Genomic DNA, 19787 nt, shown 5'->3' with positions numbered 1-19787 from the left:
TGTTGTGTTTCTACCAGTGCTGAAAGCTATTAAGCTTTCCCAAATCAACTCCCTCCGTCTATTTCTTTATGGGCCGTTACAGTGTTCAAACATATAAAACCAACTGTTTAAAGATGTTTACAGACCTTACAGACAATATCAGTAGAACAAAAAGACAGGAAAAGTCCATGGTTTTAGATTGTAAAAACACTATATTTAACAAATATAAGTAGAGGATATTTACATGTTTTATGTAATGGTTTGGTCACACACAGTGCAGTTGATTAGTGGTTCGCTGACAGACACACATTTCAACAGCCAAGTATAGAACCTCTAATTGCTTAACACTTTCTATAAAGGAAGGGAAATAGACACAAAATGCACAATAAATATGGGAAAAATACATTGTGGTCAGTTCATTCACTCACAGCTAATCTTATTTGCTATACTCTGGATCCAAAAGTTCCACTAAATCAAAAATCCAAGTTCCAGGAAGGAATTTCCAGAGGAGGCAGTTTGGTTTCTGGACCAACTACTAAATAGAAACATCAGCTCCCCTGGCTTGTTGGCCCTTGGTGGTCTCAGCATCAGAGTCCAGTCACAGCTCTCTGCAGTGTGCAGCCCAGGACTGGCAGACCCTCATACAACATGCCTCTAGAGGACAGTTCAGATCAGATCAGACCAGTTCCATCCACCCAGTCCTGTCGGTAGTTAAACTACAAGAATACAGGCAAACAGACTTTAATGTGGAGTGAAGGGTGGAGACCAGAATGTGGTTTGTTTGAAGTGACTCATATTTCTTTTTCCATGGACAACACATGTACATGCCCTTACTAAAGCCATATTGTGTTTAGTTACTTCAGATATCAGATTTGTCAGAATACAGCTAGTGTGTGTGGCTTCCAGGTAAACAATGACGTTTTCCATAATACAATAAGGAGATCAAGCTATCAACCATCTCATCTCAGATCATGTTGTAAACAGCAATTCGCTTACAACATCAAGCCTCTGAGTTCATGTCACTGTGTTTTTCAATTAGCAAGACAGAGAGTAAGTAGAGGAAACCCTGGTCTGTGCTTACAATATCTCTTAACAGCAAGACACAAAGTAGAGGAAGGGAGAGTAAGGAGAGGAAGGAGAGGAAGGAAAGGAAGGGAGTGGAAGGGAGAGGAAGGGAGAGGAAGGAGAGGAAGGAAGAGGAAATGAGAGGAAGGAAAGGAAGGGAGAGGAAGGAGAGGAAGGGAGAGGAATGAGAGGAAGTGAGAGGAAGGGAGATGAAATGAGAGGAAAGGAGAGGAAGGGAGAGGAATGAGAGGAAGTGAGAGGAAGGGAGAGGAAAGGAAAGGAAGGGAGAGGAAGGGAGAGGAAGGGAGAGGAAGAAAGAGGAAGGAGAGGAAGGGAGAGGAAGGGAGAGGAAGGAGAGGAAGGGAGACGAAGGGAGAGGACCTTCACACAGTCATCCTTCTGTGTTTGATCTCCTTAATGAAGCCACTGGAACCCTATTGTCACACAGAGGCTAAAATCAACCCAAACATAAACCCACCACAGTCAATCAGTGTGGTAAAAATAAATGGTCTTCCTTTCAATCACATTTGGAGCCAGACAGGACAGGTTGGGGCAGTGCTTCGCTGGTTCTGACACATTTCACAGACATTTCCTAGAACTTAAAATAAGATACGTAACAATATTGGGGAACACTTATTAAACATGCCACACACCTTGTGCTGTAAACAAAAACAAGCCTGGAATAAAATAAGATACACAACCATTTTGGGAAAGGCTTAAACATGCCACACAAACAAGCCAATCTTTCATGTGTTATCAACTCAAGAAGCATTTTCTTTCTCTTCATCCAGAATCATTTTTTTCTTCTTCTAATTACTCTGCTTTTTGACCCTGCGGTGACCCGTAGAAGCTGCAAAACGTTCCAATTAAGGGAATTCCTATGATGGATTCATCAAAGATTTACTAGGATTTACTTCAGAAAGTAAGACGGCTTAAACCCCTGACAATTAGCACTGAACTCTTTTGGCTCATTACCAGTCAGCTTCTGATAAGTGGGTCAAGTGTGTTCTGATATTCACCTGCAGACAAGGGAAAAGAAAATCACATCAGATCAACTTTCAGACAGGTAAAAAGAGAAAACAATTCACTCTTTGTGTCCCTGAATATGTTCTTCTGACCAGCATTGTGACTCATTCACAAAAGAACAATGAAGCATTGCAGTAAGAAAACAATGATTCATTAAGCATACTCTGAATGCCTTAGGTTTTAGCAAGCATCCAAAATACCAACAGAAGTAAGTGACAAAGGAGAGGTTAAGGAAACATGAAGATGATGAGAGAGAGAGAGAGAGAGAGAGAGAGAGAAAGAGAGAGAGAAAGAGAGAGAGAGAGAGAGAGAGAGAGAGAGAGAGAGAGAGAGAGAGAGAGAAAGAGAGAGAGAAAGAGAGAGAGAAAAAGAGAGAGAGAAAGAGAGAGAGAGAGAAAGAGAGAAAGAGAGAAAGAGAGAAAGAGAGAGAGAAAGAGCGAGGAGAGAGAGAGAGAAAGAGCGAGAGAGAGAGAGAGAGAACGAGAGAGAGAGAGAGAGAGAGAGAGAGAGAGAGGGGGAGAGAGAGAGAAAGAGCGAGGAGAGAGAGAGAGAGAACGAGTGAGAGAGAGAGAGAGAGAGAGAGAGAGAGAGAGAGAGAGAGAGAGAGAGAGGGGGAGAGAGAGAGAAAGAGCGAGGAGAGAGAGAGAGAGAGAACGAGTGAGAGAGAGAGGGAGAGAGAGAGAGAGAGAGAGAGAGAGAGAGAGAGAGAGAGAGAGAGAGAGAGAACGAGAGAGAGAACGAGAGAGAGAGAGAGAGAGAGAGAGAGAGAGAGAGAGAGAGAGAGAGAGAGAGAGAGAGAGAGAGAGAGAGAGAGAGAGAACGAGAGAGAGAACGAGAGAGAGAGAGAGAGAGAGAGAGAGAGAGAGAGAGAGAGAGAGAGAGAGAGAGAGAGAACGAGAGAGAGAGAGAGAGAGAGAGAGAGAGAGAGAGAGAGAGAGAGAGAGAGAGAGAGAGAGAGAGAGAGAGAGAGAGAGAGGGAGAGAGAGAGAGAGAAAGAGCGAGGAGAGAGAGAGAGAGAACGAGTGAGAGAGAGAGAGAGAGAGACTGGGGGTATTAACTGTCTCCCTACTGGAGGCTAGAGGACAGAAATAACATAGTCAAATATATCAAATAAATATAGCCTACTAACTTCAGCTAAAGTGGAGAAATAACTAATAACAAAAAATTATCTAAATATGAGGTTCCTGTTTTGACCATAGACCGTGTAATACGTATCCTGTGTTTTGACCTGAGTTTCAACACATTGGCCATGCTCCAGATTCTATCAGAGAACTGCCGTGGTCTCAGTGTATATTCCTGATCTGATCAGGGAGAGATGTGACCTGGGTAAGCAGCATGGAGGTTATACACTAGCATTCAGGCAGGGTCATTTCACGGCTTTTCAACATATATCAAATCCTACAGCTGTCCCTCTGAGGGAGATTTGCTAATGCCTTTTAGAAAGTTCATGGGAAAATATGGTTAGGTCAGTTGGAGAGACACTGGCCCATTTTAGCTTATCCAAACACACAGATAATCTTACTAAATTAGGTTTTGTCTATATGTTTAGAACATGTAAATTGACATTAATTTGGTTAAATAAAAAACATACAATATATAAATAACCAGAAGGAACTATTTTGCTCTCGGGTGTAAATTCCTCTCCCCAAATGTTGCCAGTAACAGACACTTTTAGATTACATCAACATCCGTTCAAACGTTGTAAAATACTACGTTGTACCAATCCATCATTATAAATCTCTGAGAAGAGTCTCAACTGAGGACATTTTTACTCCGTAAACCCAAACACTGTGGCCACCAAAATAAATAATGTGACTTCCTCAATGGTCAGCAACCAGATTTTCTGTCAGCCAGCCAGTCACTCAGTCAGTCAGTCATTCAGTCAGTCAATGCTGATCTTCTTTGCTCTGTGTACTATCTGCTTAAGTATATTACCCAAAACCCACCCGTCTTTCACCATCACCGCTGAGAAAAGAGAGGAGCCCCATGAGAACAAGCAACATGGCGGACATACGCAAATATCCCTTTGATTTACCGGTTCAACATGTTTGAGCATTAATTCCATTAGTCAAGGATACAGCATGATTGTCTAATCTCTTGTGTGCCCAGCGGTGGATCTTGTGTGACTCTGCCTGATGGATGTTAAGGCACAAAATAATTTATAGTCAAACTGCCTCCACACATCATGTTCTGTGTGACTCGGACGGTTTCTTTACCTATTTTCCAAAACATGTAATATGGAAAATCTTCAACAATACAATAGTCTTCTGTTTTTAAAGGTTGGAGAGGAAAATCCTGCAGTTTCTTTTCAGATGGTGTTTTGTTCTCAAGGCCCCAGGCTGCCTATAGGAGGAGATCCCACAAGCTGAACTGATCTTTAAAAAAAAAAGAGGCCCTCTGACTTAAAATACTTTAAGCTATTCCATAGAGCTGTCTGAGGTATACAGACTCAAACAGAGACAGCAGTTTAGGGCCAGGCGACACAGCAGTATGTGAGAGGAGGAAGTACCAGTGAGCACTATCTTTTAAGCCAAACATCCTTTCATCTCTAAATGGATCAAAGCTGTTTCTGGAGTGCGATGGACATGCCATTATGGTCTATATATATTTGTCTGTAAATCAAAATGAAAAGAAGGGGGAAAGAGGACAGGCATGGGGATGAATGATGCTGTAAACTTACACACAATAAATTAACACAATACAAATCTCAGTTTCTGGCAAAACCATGGTTGAGTCCTCAGTCAAAGTTGAGAGATCTGGGCTGGCATCACTCTGGCGCCAGGGAGGCCCCTGGATGGAAACTCCATTCCCGGAGAATGAGGGCACGCCAGTGGCTCCAGGCGGGCACAGTGTGGGCCAGGGCCTCACAAGCAGGGGTGAGGGCTCACACGCTGGGGCTGGCACAGTAAACAATGCCACTACTAGGCTACCGCATTCTCACGCCTTCCGCCCAGGCAGGCAGGCAGGCAGGCAGAGTAGGGGCATGGGAATAATAACTGGACTGGGCAACCTGGACTCAGGGGTAGACATATCATAGTAAATGTAAATCCAGGACACTCCATTTATTTGTGACTGTCCATCATCCATTTTGTATGATCTGCTACTTTTACAATTCATATGATATGTTGCGAATTTTCAAAAACTATGATATGTTATGAATTCCAATGTGTTGTGGCTAACATTAATTAGGTCTCATGGTTCGACCTGTCACCAGGGGGCGGCAGAGACCGTCCTAGAGACATTAACGCCACTCAGGTGTGTCCAATTTACTCATTATGAATTCCCTGTGTTTTCTGTTGTCCTTTGCAGAAGCTTGAATTGTTTACCGTCCGCGGTCGTTTACTGAGTGAGTTTTCGAGACTTAGTGTTTGCTCTTTTTCCCTTTCAAGTGTACTGTGAAATATTATGTTTATCCTTAAACACTGATTACTCATATGGACTCTTTGCACCTGGGTCCAACCTCACCACGTCACATTAGAAGGCTAGGTGGCTAACATTAGCTAGGCTAGCAGTTATGGTTAGGGGTTAAGGTTAGGGTTAGGAGTTAGGTTAAGGGTTAAGGTTAGGGTTAGGGGAAGGGATAGCTAACATGCTAAGTAGTTTCGAAGTAGCTAAAAAGTAGTAAGTTGTTGCAAAGTTGCTAATTAGCTAACCTCAACCGAGATGAGATTTGAACACGCAACCTCTGGGTTGCTAGATGTTCGCGTAATATGCCTACCTATTCACCCTGACCAACCACCCTACTTTTGTTTTAGCCTTTAGCCTTCTTAAGTAACCTTCTGTCTTATGTAACCATATCAAACGTAACATATCATACAATTTTGAGTGTTTACTATGTTACGTCTAGTTTATGAGACCAGGCTGGACTGGGAGTACTCCTTTATGTTCAGTATTTTTTAGAGCCAACCTCAATACTCTAGAAGTGTTTAACCTGGAAACAAACCACCACTGGGTAAAAAAAACTGTTTATATTGACAGCTAGTCTAGTAAATAAAGGATGTTGCTCAAAAGGTTAGATAGGGGCTCCCTCAAAGACCTTGGAGGGTTGTGAACTTGTGACCTAACATTGTGTCATGAGCGTTACGTAATGCCCAAAGGACATTTTCAAGCAGACAGAACTGAAAGTCATCTTCAATAGTCCAGAAGCTTTTCATGATTCAAGTGTGAGCCCTGCAAACATGAAACTCATCAGGATTGTGGGACGAGAACCACTGTATTCCTTCCGAAGGGATTACTGAGCCATGAAGGTTGGTAGAGAGATCACTACTAATTGGAACCTCCTTTACCCCTGTTGGGTTGGGAGTCAACTATTTGTCTTTTAACTGTCTGATGAATATACACATTTATTTGGGAGATTCTGATTCAACTGACTTTCAGCCGGCTGAAATGGGAGCTGTAGTGTAATATTCCATGAAAACAAACCCTTCTGTTTGAAGACATCTGAAAGAGTAACTGCTGTGACAAGATTCTACAGTATGTTGTGTCTTCTCTGGGAAATAAAACAACCGTTTGTCAAGAAGTAACGGGACAACAAATAACATTCTGTTGCTACGTCTGTTGGGTATCAAGATAGCATCTAAAAATTATTTTTAAATGATCTTCATAATGACGTAACATTTTAGTACTGCCAAATACACCCTCCATCCACCCTCCATCATGAATGTCATACCAATTTGATAAATGAACAACACAGCCATGTTAAAATAACATAACATGTACATTGTCCAAAGGCAAGAGAGAAAGGTCAGGCTAGAGAAGTAAGCTGACCTTTAGCCTGACTGGTGTGAGAACAGAGAGATAAGACTTTAGCCCTCTTCTCTCCATGGCCATGGTCTGTGGGAATGCATGGCCATGGTCTGTGGGAATGCATGGCCATGGTCTGTGGGAATCCATGGCCATGGTCTGTGGGAATCCATGGTCTGTGGGAATGCATGGCCATGGTCTGTGGGAATGCATGGCCATGGTCTGTGGGAATGCATGGCCATGGTCTGTGGGAATCCATGGCCATGGTCTGTGGGAATGCATGGCCATGGTCTGTGGGAATGCATGGCCATGGCCTGTGGGAATCCATGGCCATGGCCTGTGGGAATCCATGGCCATGGTCTGTGGGAATGCATGGCCATGGTCTGTGGGAATGCATGGCCATGGTCTGTGGGAATGCATGGCCATGGCCTGTGGGAATGCATGGCCATGGTCTGTGGGAATGGCCACAGTAAGATCACATCCCTGCTTTGTCCTCTACCACGCAACACACACACACACGCACACACGCACACGCACACAAACACACACACACACACACACACACGCCAGGTCGCAGTTGTAAATGAGAACTAGCTGGTTAAATAAAGGTGAAATAAATCAAAATAAAACACACAGTTGGTAGAAGGAGTTTGGTGAAAGGGCAGTCTACTGTCAGGGCCGTATACACAAAGTGTCTCAGGGTAGGAGTGGGGATCTAGGATCTGTCCATATAATATTATTAATTATGATCTAAAAGACAAAACTGATCCTAGATCAGCACTCTGAGACGCTTTGTGGATACGGGCCCAGGTTTCCACGTTTCAATCACTTCTATTTCTCTTGATGAGGGGCAACGTTGATGTTCTCCTCTTCTCTCTCCCTATACCCCATTATAAAACCAAACTGGAAACATTCTGACATGTATATTAATTGACCGTGGGAAAACAACTGAGAACAGAGCTGAACAGAACAAAACAGGGTAGGACCCTCAAAATGGCACAATGTCTCAAAGTGGACCTTGATTTCCAGGGAATTAAACACAGTCTCAGAGACAGAAATGGTGTTTATACAAGATGGCGGGCTAAGGCTGACCTTTCCTGCTGCCTAGTTCCTGCTCCTGCCCATATTGGCAGTCCTGTGCCCGGGCTGTGGCCTAGGATCTTAATTTGATCCAGTTTGCTACAGCAGGAAAATAATCTTGCCTCAACAGGAAATGTGAATTATTATGTGAATTACCATTAATGGACATTCTTTGTAGGGGCTCATACATTTTTCATTATGGGCGATTCAAGTCTGACATTTTAAAGTGGAAATCACAAACTTTAGAAGCTTTTTCAAACCTCAAAATACACTATAGGTTTGCATTTCCTGCTGTACAGGAAAATTCTCAAAACAAAAGTGTGATCAAATTAAGATCCTCCGCCAGTAGGTCCTAGGTCTCCTTCAGCCACTTATCCTCCCCACGTCAGTCCCCATCATTGTGTTTCCATACACAACAGCACAATGGATCATTCTTTTTGGCAGGGCTCTGACACGGCGATGGGACAGCTGATATGTATCTGAGTGGCACCACAGAGGAAACATACATTTGATTGTTTATCTTTGATTGTCACAAGAACACAAACATTCTCTCAGCTTACTCAGTCTCATTGGATATGTTATTGTGCCATAGGGGGGAAACAAATTCATTTAGTTTCCAAACAACTGACATTTAAGGGTGTGTCTGTGTGGAAAAAAGTTGTCAGTCTTTCTCAAACCCACTCACGCATCATGCCAGAAGATGTGTTAGGCGGTCAATGATACAACTTGTCTCATCAGATAAATGGTAAGGTTCGCCATCTAGTGGTTCGTTTCATGACTGACTATTTACCTTGGTAACCCGGCACACACTGATGATGTCATAGAAGAGTTGACACAATGTTTTTAGCAATGTGTACATAAGTCTCTCATGACACACTGTTAACGCAACTGTCAACTAATCGAGTAGTTGGCCACCGCATTCAACAGTTGGTCCTGGGTTCCGAGATAAAAACATCTAATTCAGTGATAAAGTGATCAACAAGAAACAGAAAATCAACAAACACAAACAACAACAACAACAACAACACATAACCACATTCTCGGTCTAGCCTGGAGTTTGCTCTGTTCCATGCATATACGTTTGGATTCCAGGCTAGGGTTTTATTATTAGTGCTAGTCAGTGGAGGCTGGTGGGAGGAGCTATAGGAGGACGGACTCATTGTATTGGCTTGAATGGAATCAATGGAATGGAGTCAAACATGTGCTTTCCATACTTTTGATGTGTTTGATACCGTTCCATGTATTCCATTCCAGCCATTACAATGAGCCCGCCCTCCCGTAGCTCCTCCCTCCATCATTCACTGGTGCCAGTGACCTTGGCCTGGGATGAGCCTGCTGACATTTTGAGGAGTGTGACCCTTCACCCCGCCACTGGTCTCCTGGAACCACACATGTATATCTCTCTCTGAAGTGCACTGTCTACCCTGTCCACTCCCTTCCACCTGTCCCACAGCACCCCCCCCCCCCCCCCCCCCCCTGCAGGACCTGGCAGCACATGACTCTGTCTCTCAACATTACTGGAAGGACTGGGACAGGCAGGTTCAGAGAAGTCTTGCATCACCACTACCTCATGCGTTTGTTGTGGTACTCTAGGGATGCTGGAGTGGTCAGTTACATGGCTGTTGATATATTCAAACTGTGAATGTATATTTTCTGAGTGTTTTCTGGGCTGAACAGATGAAAGGATGGATGATCTATTCATGATTCAAAATCAAATGTTGTGTACTAGAAAGCACCATTCAGTGATGATATCATTACACACAAGATAATAATGAAGATGTGATATCCGACACAGCATCCACAGGTGAGCTATCTGGGCTACAGGTGAACTAAACTACAGTACCTGTGAACCAGTGCAGGTGGAGATGACAGTCAGTATACTGTGTGTCTGTCCTAAACTACAGTACCTGTGAACCAGTGCAGGTGGAGATGACAGTCAGTATACTGTGTGACTGTCCTAAACTACAGTACCTGTGAACCAGTGCAGGTAGAGATGACAGTCAGTATACTGTGTGTCTGTCCTAAACTACAGTACCTGTGAACCAGTGCAGGTAGAGATGACAGTCAGTATACTGTGTGTCTGTCCTAAACTACAGTACCTGTGAACCAGTGCAGGTGGAGATGACAGTCAGTATACTGTGTGACTGTCCTAAACTACAGTACCTGTGAACCAGTGCAGGTGGAGATGACAGTCAGTATACTGTGTGACTGTCCTAAACTACAGTACCTGTGAACCAGTGCAGGTAGAGATGACAGTCAGTATACTGTGTGTCTGTCCTAAACTACAGTACCTGTGAACCAGTGCAGGTAGAGATGACAGTCAGTATACTGTGTGACTGTCCTAAACTACAGTACCTGTGAACCAGTGCAGGTAGAGATGACAGTCAGTATACTGTGTGACTGTCCTAAACTACAGTACCTGTGAACCAGTGCAGGTGGAGATGACAGTCAGTATACTGTGTGACTGTCCTAAACTACAGTACCTGTGAACCAGTGCAGGTAGAGATGACAGTCAGTATACTGTGTGACTGTCCTAAACTACAGTACCTGTGAACCAGTGCAGGTAGAGATGACAGTCAATATACTGTGTCTGTCCTAAACTACAGTACCTGTGAACCAGTGCAGGTAGAGATGACAGTCAGTATACTGTGTCTGTCCTAAACTACAGTACCTGTGAACCAGTGCAGGTAGAGATGACAGTCAGTATACTTTGTGTCTGTCCTAAACTACAGTACCTGTGAACCAGTGCAGGTAGAGATGACAGTCAATATACTGTGTGACTGTCCTAAACTACAGTACCTGTGAACCAGTGCAGGTAGAGATGACAGTCAGTATACTGTGTGTCTGTCCTAAACTACAGTACCTGTGAACCAGTGCAGGTAGAGATGACAGTCAGTATACTGTGTGACTGTCCTAAACTACAGTACCTGTGAACCAGTGCAGGTAGAGATGACAGTCAGTATACTGTGTGACTGTCCTAAACTACAGTACCTGTGAACCAGTGCAGGTGGAGATGACAGTCAGTATACTGTGTGACTGTCCTAAACTACAGTACCTGTGAACCAGTGCAGGTAGAGATGACAGTCAGTATACTGTGTGACTGTCCTAAACTACAGTACCTGTGAACCAGTGCAGGTAGAGATGACAGTCAATATACTGTGTCTGTCCTAAACTACAGTACCTGTGAACCAGTGCAGGTAGAGATGACAGTCAGTATACTGTGTCTGTCCTAAACTACAGTACCTGTGAACCAGTGCAGGTAGAGATGACAGTCAGTATACTGTGTGTCTGTCCTAAACTACAGTACCTGTGAACCAGTGCAGGTAGAGATGACAGTCAATATACTGTGTGACTGTCCTAAACTACAGTACCTGTGAACCAGTGCAGGTAGAGATGACAGTCAATATACTGTGTCTGTCCTAAACTACAGTACCTGTGAACCAGTGCAGGTAGAGATGACAGTCAGTATACTGTGTCTGTCCTAAACTACAGTACCTGTGAACCAGTGCAGGTAGAGATGACAGTCAATATACTGTGTCTGTCCTAAACTACAGTACCTGTGAACCAGTGCAGGTGGAGATGACAGTCAGTATACTGTGTGTCTGTCCTAAACTACAGTACCTGTGAACCAGTGCAGGTAGAGATGACAGTCAGTATACTGTGTGTCTGTCCTAAACTACAGACGATAGGCCCCATCTCCTTCTCTAAGCCATATCCAGCATGTTGACATGATTACACCCACGTGGCTAAAGTCCCCCTACACCTCCAACGTGTCACAACCTGACAACACCCCTCCACGGTGGAAATATTTGGGATACCACCCCTGCAACTAAGCCCATGTGCATGAGTACACCCCTCCTGTGTACAACACCTGTTATTTTGTTGTTGCTGGTTTTCAGAGCGGCACAATGAGTACCATGGATGTACTGTGTTGTGGTGTGTGACAGTGTTGCACAAGCTGCTGTGGTCGCCCGGGCTGGGTCGACCGTGTCCTGCTGGGGTGTCAATGAGGGCACATAACTTCATGTTTACAACCCCCAAACTTTCCAGAGTTGTGCAACACACACACACAATCTGTCTTTTAGGCTATGCAGGGGTACAGGGTAAAGGAAGAGGGGGGAGGGGAACATGGCAGAGGATAGGACATGTCATTCGATTTCTATAGTGTGTACTACCAGCTCAGTCACTCTTCTCTGTAGACATATAGTAGAGCAATATGGCACATTCTACCGGCTCTATTACAAACTATGTGGATTTTACAACTTGTGTTCATTCTATTTCTACGTTGTTTACTCTGTCAAATCTGCATTTCTTTCTGTCAGCCATGGATTATATTTACAGTCTGCTAGAGCATCTTCAAGGAAACCAGCATGTTTACAATTTCTCTGTATAACGCCAGAATGTGGACATGTTTATGTTATCGCTAATCTCCGTTAACCCAGAAACTAAAATCTTCCATCATTTGGTCAGATGCTTGATTTATGTTTACGTAGTCTGTCCACGAGAGATTAATTTATAACATACCTAATGTCTGGCTATGAGAAGGGATATGCATTACGTGTGACCTATTTCTGCAGAGGCCAAAAGGGGTCAATCAAAGATGTAAACAGATGTGAATGACCATCGTCGTGTCTTGTGGTGTGGTGGGTGACGAGACATGTTGTTATTGGCGGGACCTTACCCTGTCACAAGGAGGTTGTTTGGCCAGCTGTCTATTTGATTTAGCCCCTCCCACAGAAAGAGAGAGAGGGGAGGGCGGGACGGTGGGTGTTGCTAAGCATGTGCCGGGGCCAGAAGGGGTTAATTATCTCAGAATTGAGCCTTGCAAACAAGCAAAGGGTGGGACCGGTGCCTCAGACCGCGTGGAGGCTCGGGTGTCACGGCCAGCCCAGCGGTATAAATCGTCAGCTGTGGCCGGAGAGTGGCTAGATCAAAATAAACCAAGTGGAGAAAGCAGTCACTATACCAGACTGCAATAGAAGGAGAGACAGACACAGAGAAAGAGCCACACCACCTAAGAGGAAGCGCCTAGGCCACCCACTCAGAACTTGAAGGACTTATACCTTGTGAGAACAGAGAAACCCATCTATCCAGATGGATATCCAGACCGGCCAGGTGACGCACCAGCCCAGCCCCAGGGAGAGCCTGGAGAGCCAGCTGAGCTGCCCCATCTGCCTGGAGATGTTCCAGAAGCCCGTAGTCATCCTGCCCTGCCAACACAACCTGTGCCGCGGCTGCGCCAGCGACCTCTACGACTCCCGCAACCCTTACCACTACTCCGGGGGCATCTTCCGCTGCCCCACCTGCCGCTTCGAGGTCGTCCTGGACCGCCACGGCGTCTACGGCCTGCAGAGGAACCTGCTGGTGGAGAACATCATTGATATCTACAAGCAGCAGCCGGAGAGCGGCGTCAGAGAAGTAGGAGGTAACGTTGCAGACCCACCGCTGAAGGACAAAGACACCAAGGAGCCCATGTGTACGGAGCACGAGGACGAGCGCATCAATATTTACTGTGTGACCTGCCAGACGCCCACCTGCTCCATGTGCAAAGTGTTCGGCCAGCACAAGGACTGTGAAGTGTCACCCCTGCAGAGCATCTACGATACCCAGAAGGCCGAGCTGCGGAACGCCGTAGATCTCCTTGCGGCGGGTAACAGCTGTGTCCAGGCCGTGATGGCTCAGATGGAGGACACATGCAAGAGCATCGAGGAGAACAGCCAGCTTCAGAAGAGACGTCTGGGGGAGAGCTTCGACTTGCTCTATGCCATCCTGGAGGAACGTAAGGGCCAGCTCCTGGAAAAGATCACCCAGGAGGAGGAGAGGAAGCTGGGGTTGCTGAGGTCCCTGGTGGAGAGGTACACGGAGCAGCTCCAGGCTAGTATCAACCTAAAGGAGAAGGCGGCCCAGACCATGGAGAAGGGCAATGCAGCCGAGTTCCTGATTAGTGGGAAGGAGCTGATCGCGCAGGCCAAAGAGGCAGCTAAAGGCTCCAAATTAGAGAGGCCCGAGCCTGGGTTCGAGAACATGGAGCACCTTACACTGTGCACAGAAGACGTGGAGGTCATCTTGTACCAAATGGGCTTTGGACTGGGGGATGATGATGATGATGTGGTGACAGAGGAAGAAGAGGAGGAGGAGGAAGAAGAAGAGGAGTAAGAAGAGGAGGAATAGTAAAAACTCGAACTAAGACTGTATTAGAAGTACTGTATTATTGCAGTTGAGGAGTTGAGGATAAGGATTGGTTTGATGAACAAGCTGCTTTTTAGAAAGACTAACTAGTTATTTATCAACTAGTTAGAACGAGGATATTCACTGTGGTGAATACACAATTTAGAGCTAAGGTGGAAAGTGCAATTCTGAAAAGTAGTTTTTTTCACTAACAAAATGCAACCTTTTGTTCAGACTTTTTCTTTTTTTATACTTTTGTATTTCTACGTGTTTATACGGTACTGTTTTTTGATATCTCCTGAAATAGATATCTCATGGAAATAACTAAGTTTACACTTGAGTGCTTTTCACATAATGTACATTGCTCAAGTCTAGACTAGATTGAAAAAATCTAAAAAATCTAGCAAAGCATTATTCATGTTGTGTATAATATATCATTGTCTGTCAAACTATTGAAAACTTGAATTGCTGCAAAATGCACTTCATTCACTTGGTGTTGTTTTTTAACACAACTGTAATATTTCTAATGTAATTGACACTTTAAAGAAATAAAGTGTTGCGGAAATACTTGTCTCGTCCTGTCAATGTCCCACACACCTCACTGACGAGCAGTGCTTTATTTAGCGCTACACATTTACATGCCTCATGAATTTAGACTATAGCCTTACTTAGTGTTCTTGCTAGTGAAAAAGAGGGTCTATTTTTACAGGGCTAGAATGGGAGAGGTGGTGAAGGGCCTTAAAGGTCTGGAATAGATCAGTGTAGCAGGGTGGGTAGAGGAGTGGGGGGGTCTCATGTTTCCCTCCCTGACCTAGCCTCTTCTCCACTTGTCTTGATCATTCCAGTTGCTGTCTGACTCTGTCTGGTATGCCTACTGGTCAGAGGTCAAGCCTGATACCATTATCGGACATGAATGGGAAAAAAAGGGGTAGCAGCAGCACTTTACAAAAACGGTCTGCGAGTCGAGGCCACTTTGACCGGGGGTTATTTCTGATGGACAACGTAAATGTTAAGCTGGTCACATGAATCCTTTGGTACGTGCTATGCATACTAGTGCGATGACAATGCACTGAGTCAATAGCAGATGTTTGTGGTTTCGAAGCAATGTACTGTAATCCGTTATCACTGTGGATCCTCTTCTGCAGATCGTCTATAAAACGATGACTTCAAATGATAGGCTATGTTTAATCCATTCGCCATTCAATACCAACGACACATGTCTCTACAGTACAATTCCCAGCCTGTGGATAGACTTACGGGTCGTTCCATTTGATTTCAATCCCTTTTTGACCACAGCCCTTTAGTTTTGGATGTAACTTCCCATACATATTTACCCATGTTAGAAGTGGTCAGAAAGTGACTTTCTGAAGCAGATAAACATTTAGGAGATAAAGGTGCTTGAAGTTGAGCCATTTTGCAGATGCCACCCTACCATGAGACATCCATGTCTGTATTCTATACTGTGTCTCAACCGATGACGGGAGCAACACAAACATCAGATGACGTAAAATAGGATCTAAGCTACAACATATGCGAAAATGAAAAGAATCTGAGTTTACGTGTTTTTAGATATTTGATGTTAAAGGAAAAATCATTTTCATAAAACATTTTTTTTTAAGAAAATGATTAAATATTTTGACAACCCTGTTTGTAAGCTTTTAAATGATATTAAACTCAACGGTTTATATTTTCCAGTGATGAAGACATGGATGTCTCATGGCAGGGTGTAGTATGCAACATGGGTCAACTTTGAGCACCTCTATCTCCTAAATGCTTTGGCATTCAGGTCCGAAAATTGCAAATATGTAAAGAAAATTTAGTTCAAATCAAAAAGGTTGCAGTCAAAAAGTGATTGAAATCAAATGGAACGACCCTTTTATGTACGTAGCTTACATCAACTTCAACAGCAGTGAAACTGTGTGGAACCAAAGCCTGTATCACCATCTCTAGTGGAACTAGAGTTCATTTCTCTGACGTTGGTAGGCCTGTATCTTTATGGGAACGACCTGACTGCCCTCTGCTCTGGAGCCATCCATCTGACTGCTCTCAGCCTCTCACTGACCACATGGTGCTGGTGAAGAACTGATAAAGACAGTCAACAGGCTGTCAGGCTGCACTCACTGAGAGAGCACAGAAACCCCACCACCACTCACTGTAGTTACTGTACAGTACCAGCCAATGTAGCCAGAGCCCAGAAACCCCACCGCCACCACCACTCGACTCTACCGTGCAGCTACCGAGCCTGGAGGCACACCCTGTTATGTAGGGAAACCAAATATTTAGTGTGTTGCCACTGGCTAGCAGTTTATGTTAAATGTCTGTCCCCAGAGACTATATACAGTTAGTTCTGTACTAGAATGAGACACAGGAAAGGTAAGCTACTGTAAAACAACCCATACTGTCCTACTGTATTAGACTGCAGGCTACTGTAAAACAACCCATACTGTCCTACCGTATTAGACTGCAGGCTACTGTAAAACAACCCATACTGTTCTACCGTATTAGACTGTAGGCTACTGTAAAACAACCCATACTGTTCTACCGTATTAGACTGCAGGCTACTGTAAAACAACCCATACTGTCCTACCGTATTAGACTGCAGACTACTGTAAAACAACCCATACTGTACTGCCATATTAGACATTAGGCTACTGTTAAACAACCCATAATGTCCTACTGTATTAGACGGTAGGCTACTGTAAACCAACCCATACTGTCCTACTGTATTAGATGTTAGGCTACTGTAAAACAACCCATACTGTCCTACCATATTAGATGGTAGGCTTCTGTAAAACAATCCATACTGCCATATTTGACGGTAGGCTACTGTAAAAAAAAAGACATACTGTCCTACCGTATTAGACGGTAGACTACTGTAAAACAACCCATACTGTTTTACCATATTAGATGGTAAGCTACTGTAAAACAACCCATACTGTATTGCCGTATTATACAGTAGACTACTGTAAAACAACCCATACTGTTCTACTGTATTAGACAGTAGGCTACTGTAAAACAACCCATACTGTCTTCCGTATTAGGTGGTAGGCTACTGTAAAGCAACCCATACTGTAATAGCGTATCATATGTAGGCTACTGTAAAATAACCCATGCTTTACTCTCATATTAGACAGTAGGCTACCGTAAAACAACCAGTACTGTACTAGATGGTAGGTTACCGTAAAACAACCCATACTGTATTAGACGGTAGGTTACTGTAAAACAACCCATACTGTACTACCATATTAGACGGTAGTCTACTGTAAAACAAGCTAGACATGACGAAGGCGACTTCTGCGTTTCCTGACTCTGCAAAAAAAAACTTCACACACCTGTCTTCAAGCTTCTACTCTTTAGACTACTCAGCCCAGGCAGAGTGTGAATGTGAACTGACTGTATGGAATTTAGATCAGCTGGAATTGTACACCATAACCTGTCAAAGTAGCATTGACATGATCTGAGATGATAAGTATATTTGAGATGATAGGTGGTGTATTCTTGGCATTCTGCAAGATCCAGGTGGTCAGTAATAGACCTATGGAAGCCTGCCAACGTGTGCAATGCTTATAGCTGTATGAAGCCTATAGGTGTCATGTGTCTGGTATATGAGAGTGCATGGCCTAGTGCCTCATATTACAGACGGTGGATGTGGATGTACAGTGCAGGCCACGACAGGCACCAGACAATGTGGCCCTGTCAATCTCAATCTAATGCAGTGTACAACATGTTTTACATAGGAGAGGAAAAGTTGTATTGCTGTCATATCATCGATTACATTACAATTCTGACCTCTATATAAGTTAGACCTCTGATTGGCCGGTTGGGCAGATGTCCAGCCCGTTTTACAAATGCAAATCTGTTACAGCTCACCTTAGGTTGGCAAACTGGGCATCAATGTCTAGTCAATTCACTAAAGCTCAAGTAAACCTTGTCCTTCACTCTTACATGTGTACAGTAACTACAGTACCACTGGCCAATCAGCTAACCTTTGCCCTTCATTTCTAATCTTAGACCTTTCTAAAGGTCTGCTCTCTACTGTAACCTTAAAGAGCATTGACTTCCTCCACATTTGGGCTTGATTAGGCTGCAAGGTCGATCAGCTTTGTGCTGCAGTAGCCAGCTCTTTCTAAGTGTAGCAGCCAGCAATGCAGCAGTGTTTTACTAAGTAAGAGTAGTGCCAAAGTATGAGTGCTGATCTAGGATCAGTTTGGCTTTTTAGATTATAATGAGTAATATGACATGGACAGAGGGGTCCTGATCATAGATCAGCACTTCTAAGTGTAGCAACCATAGCAATGCAGAGTTTTACTAAATAAGAGCTGGACATCCCCTGGAAGGCTACCAGTGCCTTGCCGGCTGCTAATTTTAGAGCCTTGAATCAGACTGCCCCTGTTAAGCCTGATTAAGCCAGGAAGTGGGCCAATGCTTTAGTTAGACGGATGGTTGCAGGGAGTCGGGGACTAAAAGAGGACCACATAATGTGTAAGGACCTTTCAGACCTTCAAGGCTTGTGTTTGGCCCTTGAAACGACAGCTACAGCATACTGTCTCAATGACAAAACCTAGCCAGCATGCATGAGTCCTTTACTGATAACATATCATACAGTACATTTATATCAATTACCGGTGAAGGAAAAATTCATTGAAAAACGATATTTTGTTATTTTATTCCCAAAATCTTTTGCATGTGAGCAGTGAAGCAAACTGTTAGTTGCCACATCATGATGATGAGGCGTTTTGCATCCTCATGAAGATGTGGCAGGAGACACTTTGCTATTTTTTGTTGTTGAGTGGAAATATCCTTTAATTGCTGTTGACTTATTTGATTTGTTTCAACAGCGGAGGACAGTGATTTCCCCACTGTTGTTAATAAAATGATCTGACACACCCTGCCCTTGCAGATCAGAAGTTTCCAGATAGTAGCTGAGCCACCACTGCTGATACCTACAGTAGCTCTGCCTTGTTTCCACCATAGTACTTTGACCTACAGATGTAGGATCTTCATTTGAGCCAGTTTGCTACAGCAGGAAAATAATCCTGCAGCAACAGGAAATGTGAATGATTATGTGGATTATAATTATTGGCCATCTTTGTAGGCGTTGATACATTTTACGTAAGGGAAAATCAAGTCGGAAATTTCTGTCTGAAAAGTGGAAATTACAAACATCAGAAGCGTTTTTTAAATTTCAAATGAACTACAAGTTGTATACTACAAGTTGTACATAAGATCTTACATCTGTATCCTGTCCTTTGACCACCACAATAAGTTGCCATCAAATACAGGGGAAAGGAAGCAAGTTTCCAGAAATGAAGTCTTCCTGACTGGGTTAATGTGCCCTCTTCCCTCTGTGTGGACAGCCAGTGCTATCTTTATGCTGCTAAGGGCACCTTTCTCCAGGAAACTGTCAACAATAGAGGCCTTCATGTTGTTGATGCTCTATTTAATGGTTGTAACTTATCACTGTTCAGAATAGCTTTTCACACCAGGAGTGCAGTGAGAGTGCAGTCACCAATGTGCAGTGAGAGGTACAAATAGGATTATGAGTGAGTGAAACTCATGCCTAGAAGTTTAGTGAGTATGATAGCAACACAAGGTGTTAGTGGTCTGTATTGAAACAGGTAGAATAATGCAGACATTTAATTAAGTGATAAAGCTCGAGAAGTGTTTGGAGGATATATTGGCACGGGTGTTGTTAGGCTCGAGACGAACTCTTCAGTGTCGTTATT

General features: G+C 43.8%; 1 protein-coding gene across 1 annotated transcript; it reads left to right on the top strand.

Moving 5' to 3' along the window:
* The first annotated feature begins 12939 nt into the window (after positions 1-12939).
* Positions 12940-14628, top strand: LOC120050512 (E3 ubiquitin-protein ligase TRIM63-like). Its single transcript, XM_038997102.1, has one exon. The coding sequence runs from the start codon at positions 12988-12990 to the stop codon at positions 14047-14049; it is 1062 nt and encodes a 353-aa protein (XP_038853030.1). The 5' UTR covers positions 12940-12987; the 3' UTR covers positions 14050-14628.
* Positions 14629-19787: the final 5159 nt, after the last annotated feature.

Source organism: Salvelinus namaycush, chromosome 7, assembly GCF_016432855.1.
Source record: "Salvelinus namaycush isolate Seneca chromosome 7, SaNama_1.0, whole genome shotgun sequence".
Taxonomy (NCBI): domain Eukaryota; kingdom Metazoa; phylum Chordata; class Actinopteri; order Salmoniformes; family Salmonidae; genus Salvelinus; species Salvelinus namaycush.
This window is presented reverse-complemented; position numbering and strand designations above follow the sequence as displayed.

Bases quoted from the DNA above. Each gene is read 5' to 3' on its own strand.
- LOC120050512 (XM_038997102.1), top strand. From the start codon at position 12,988: ATGGATATCCAGACCGGCCAGGTGACGCACCAGCCCAGCCCCAGGGAG.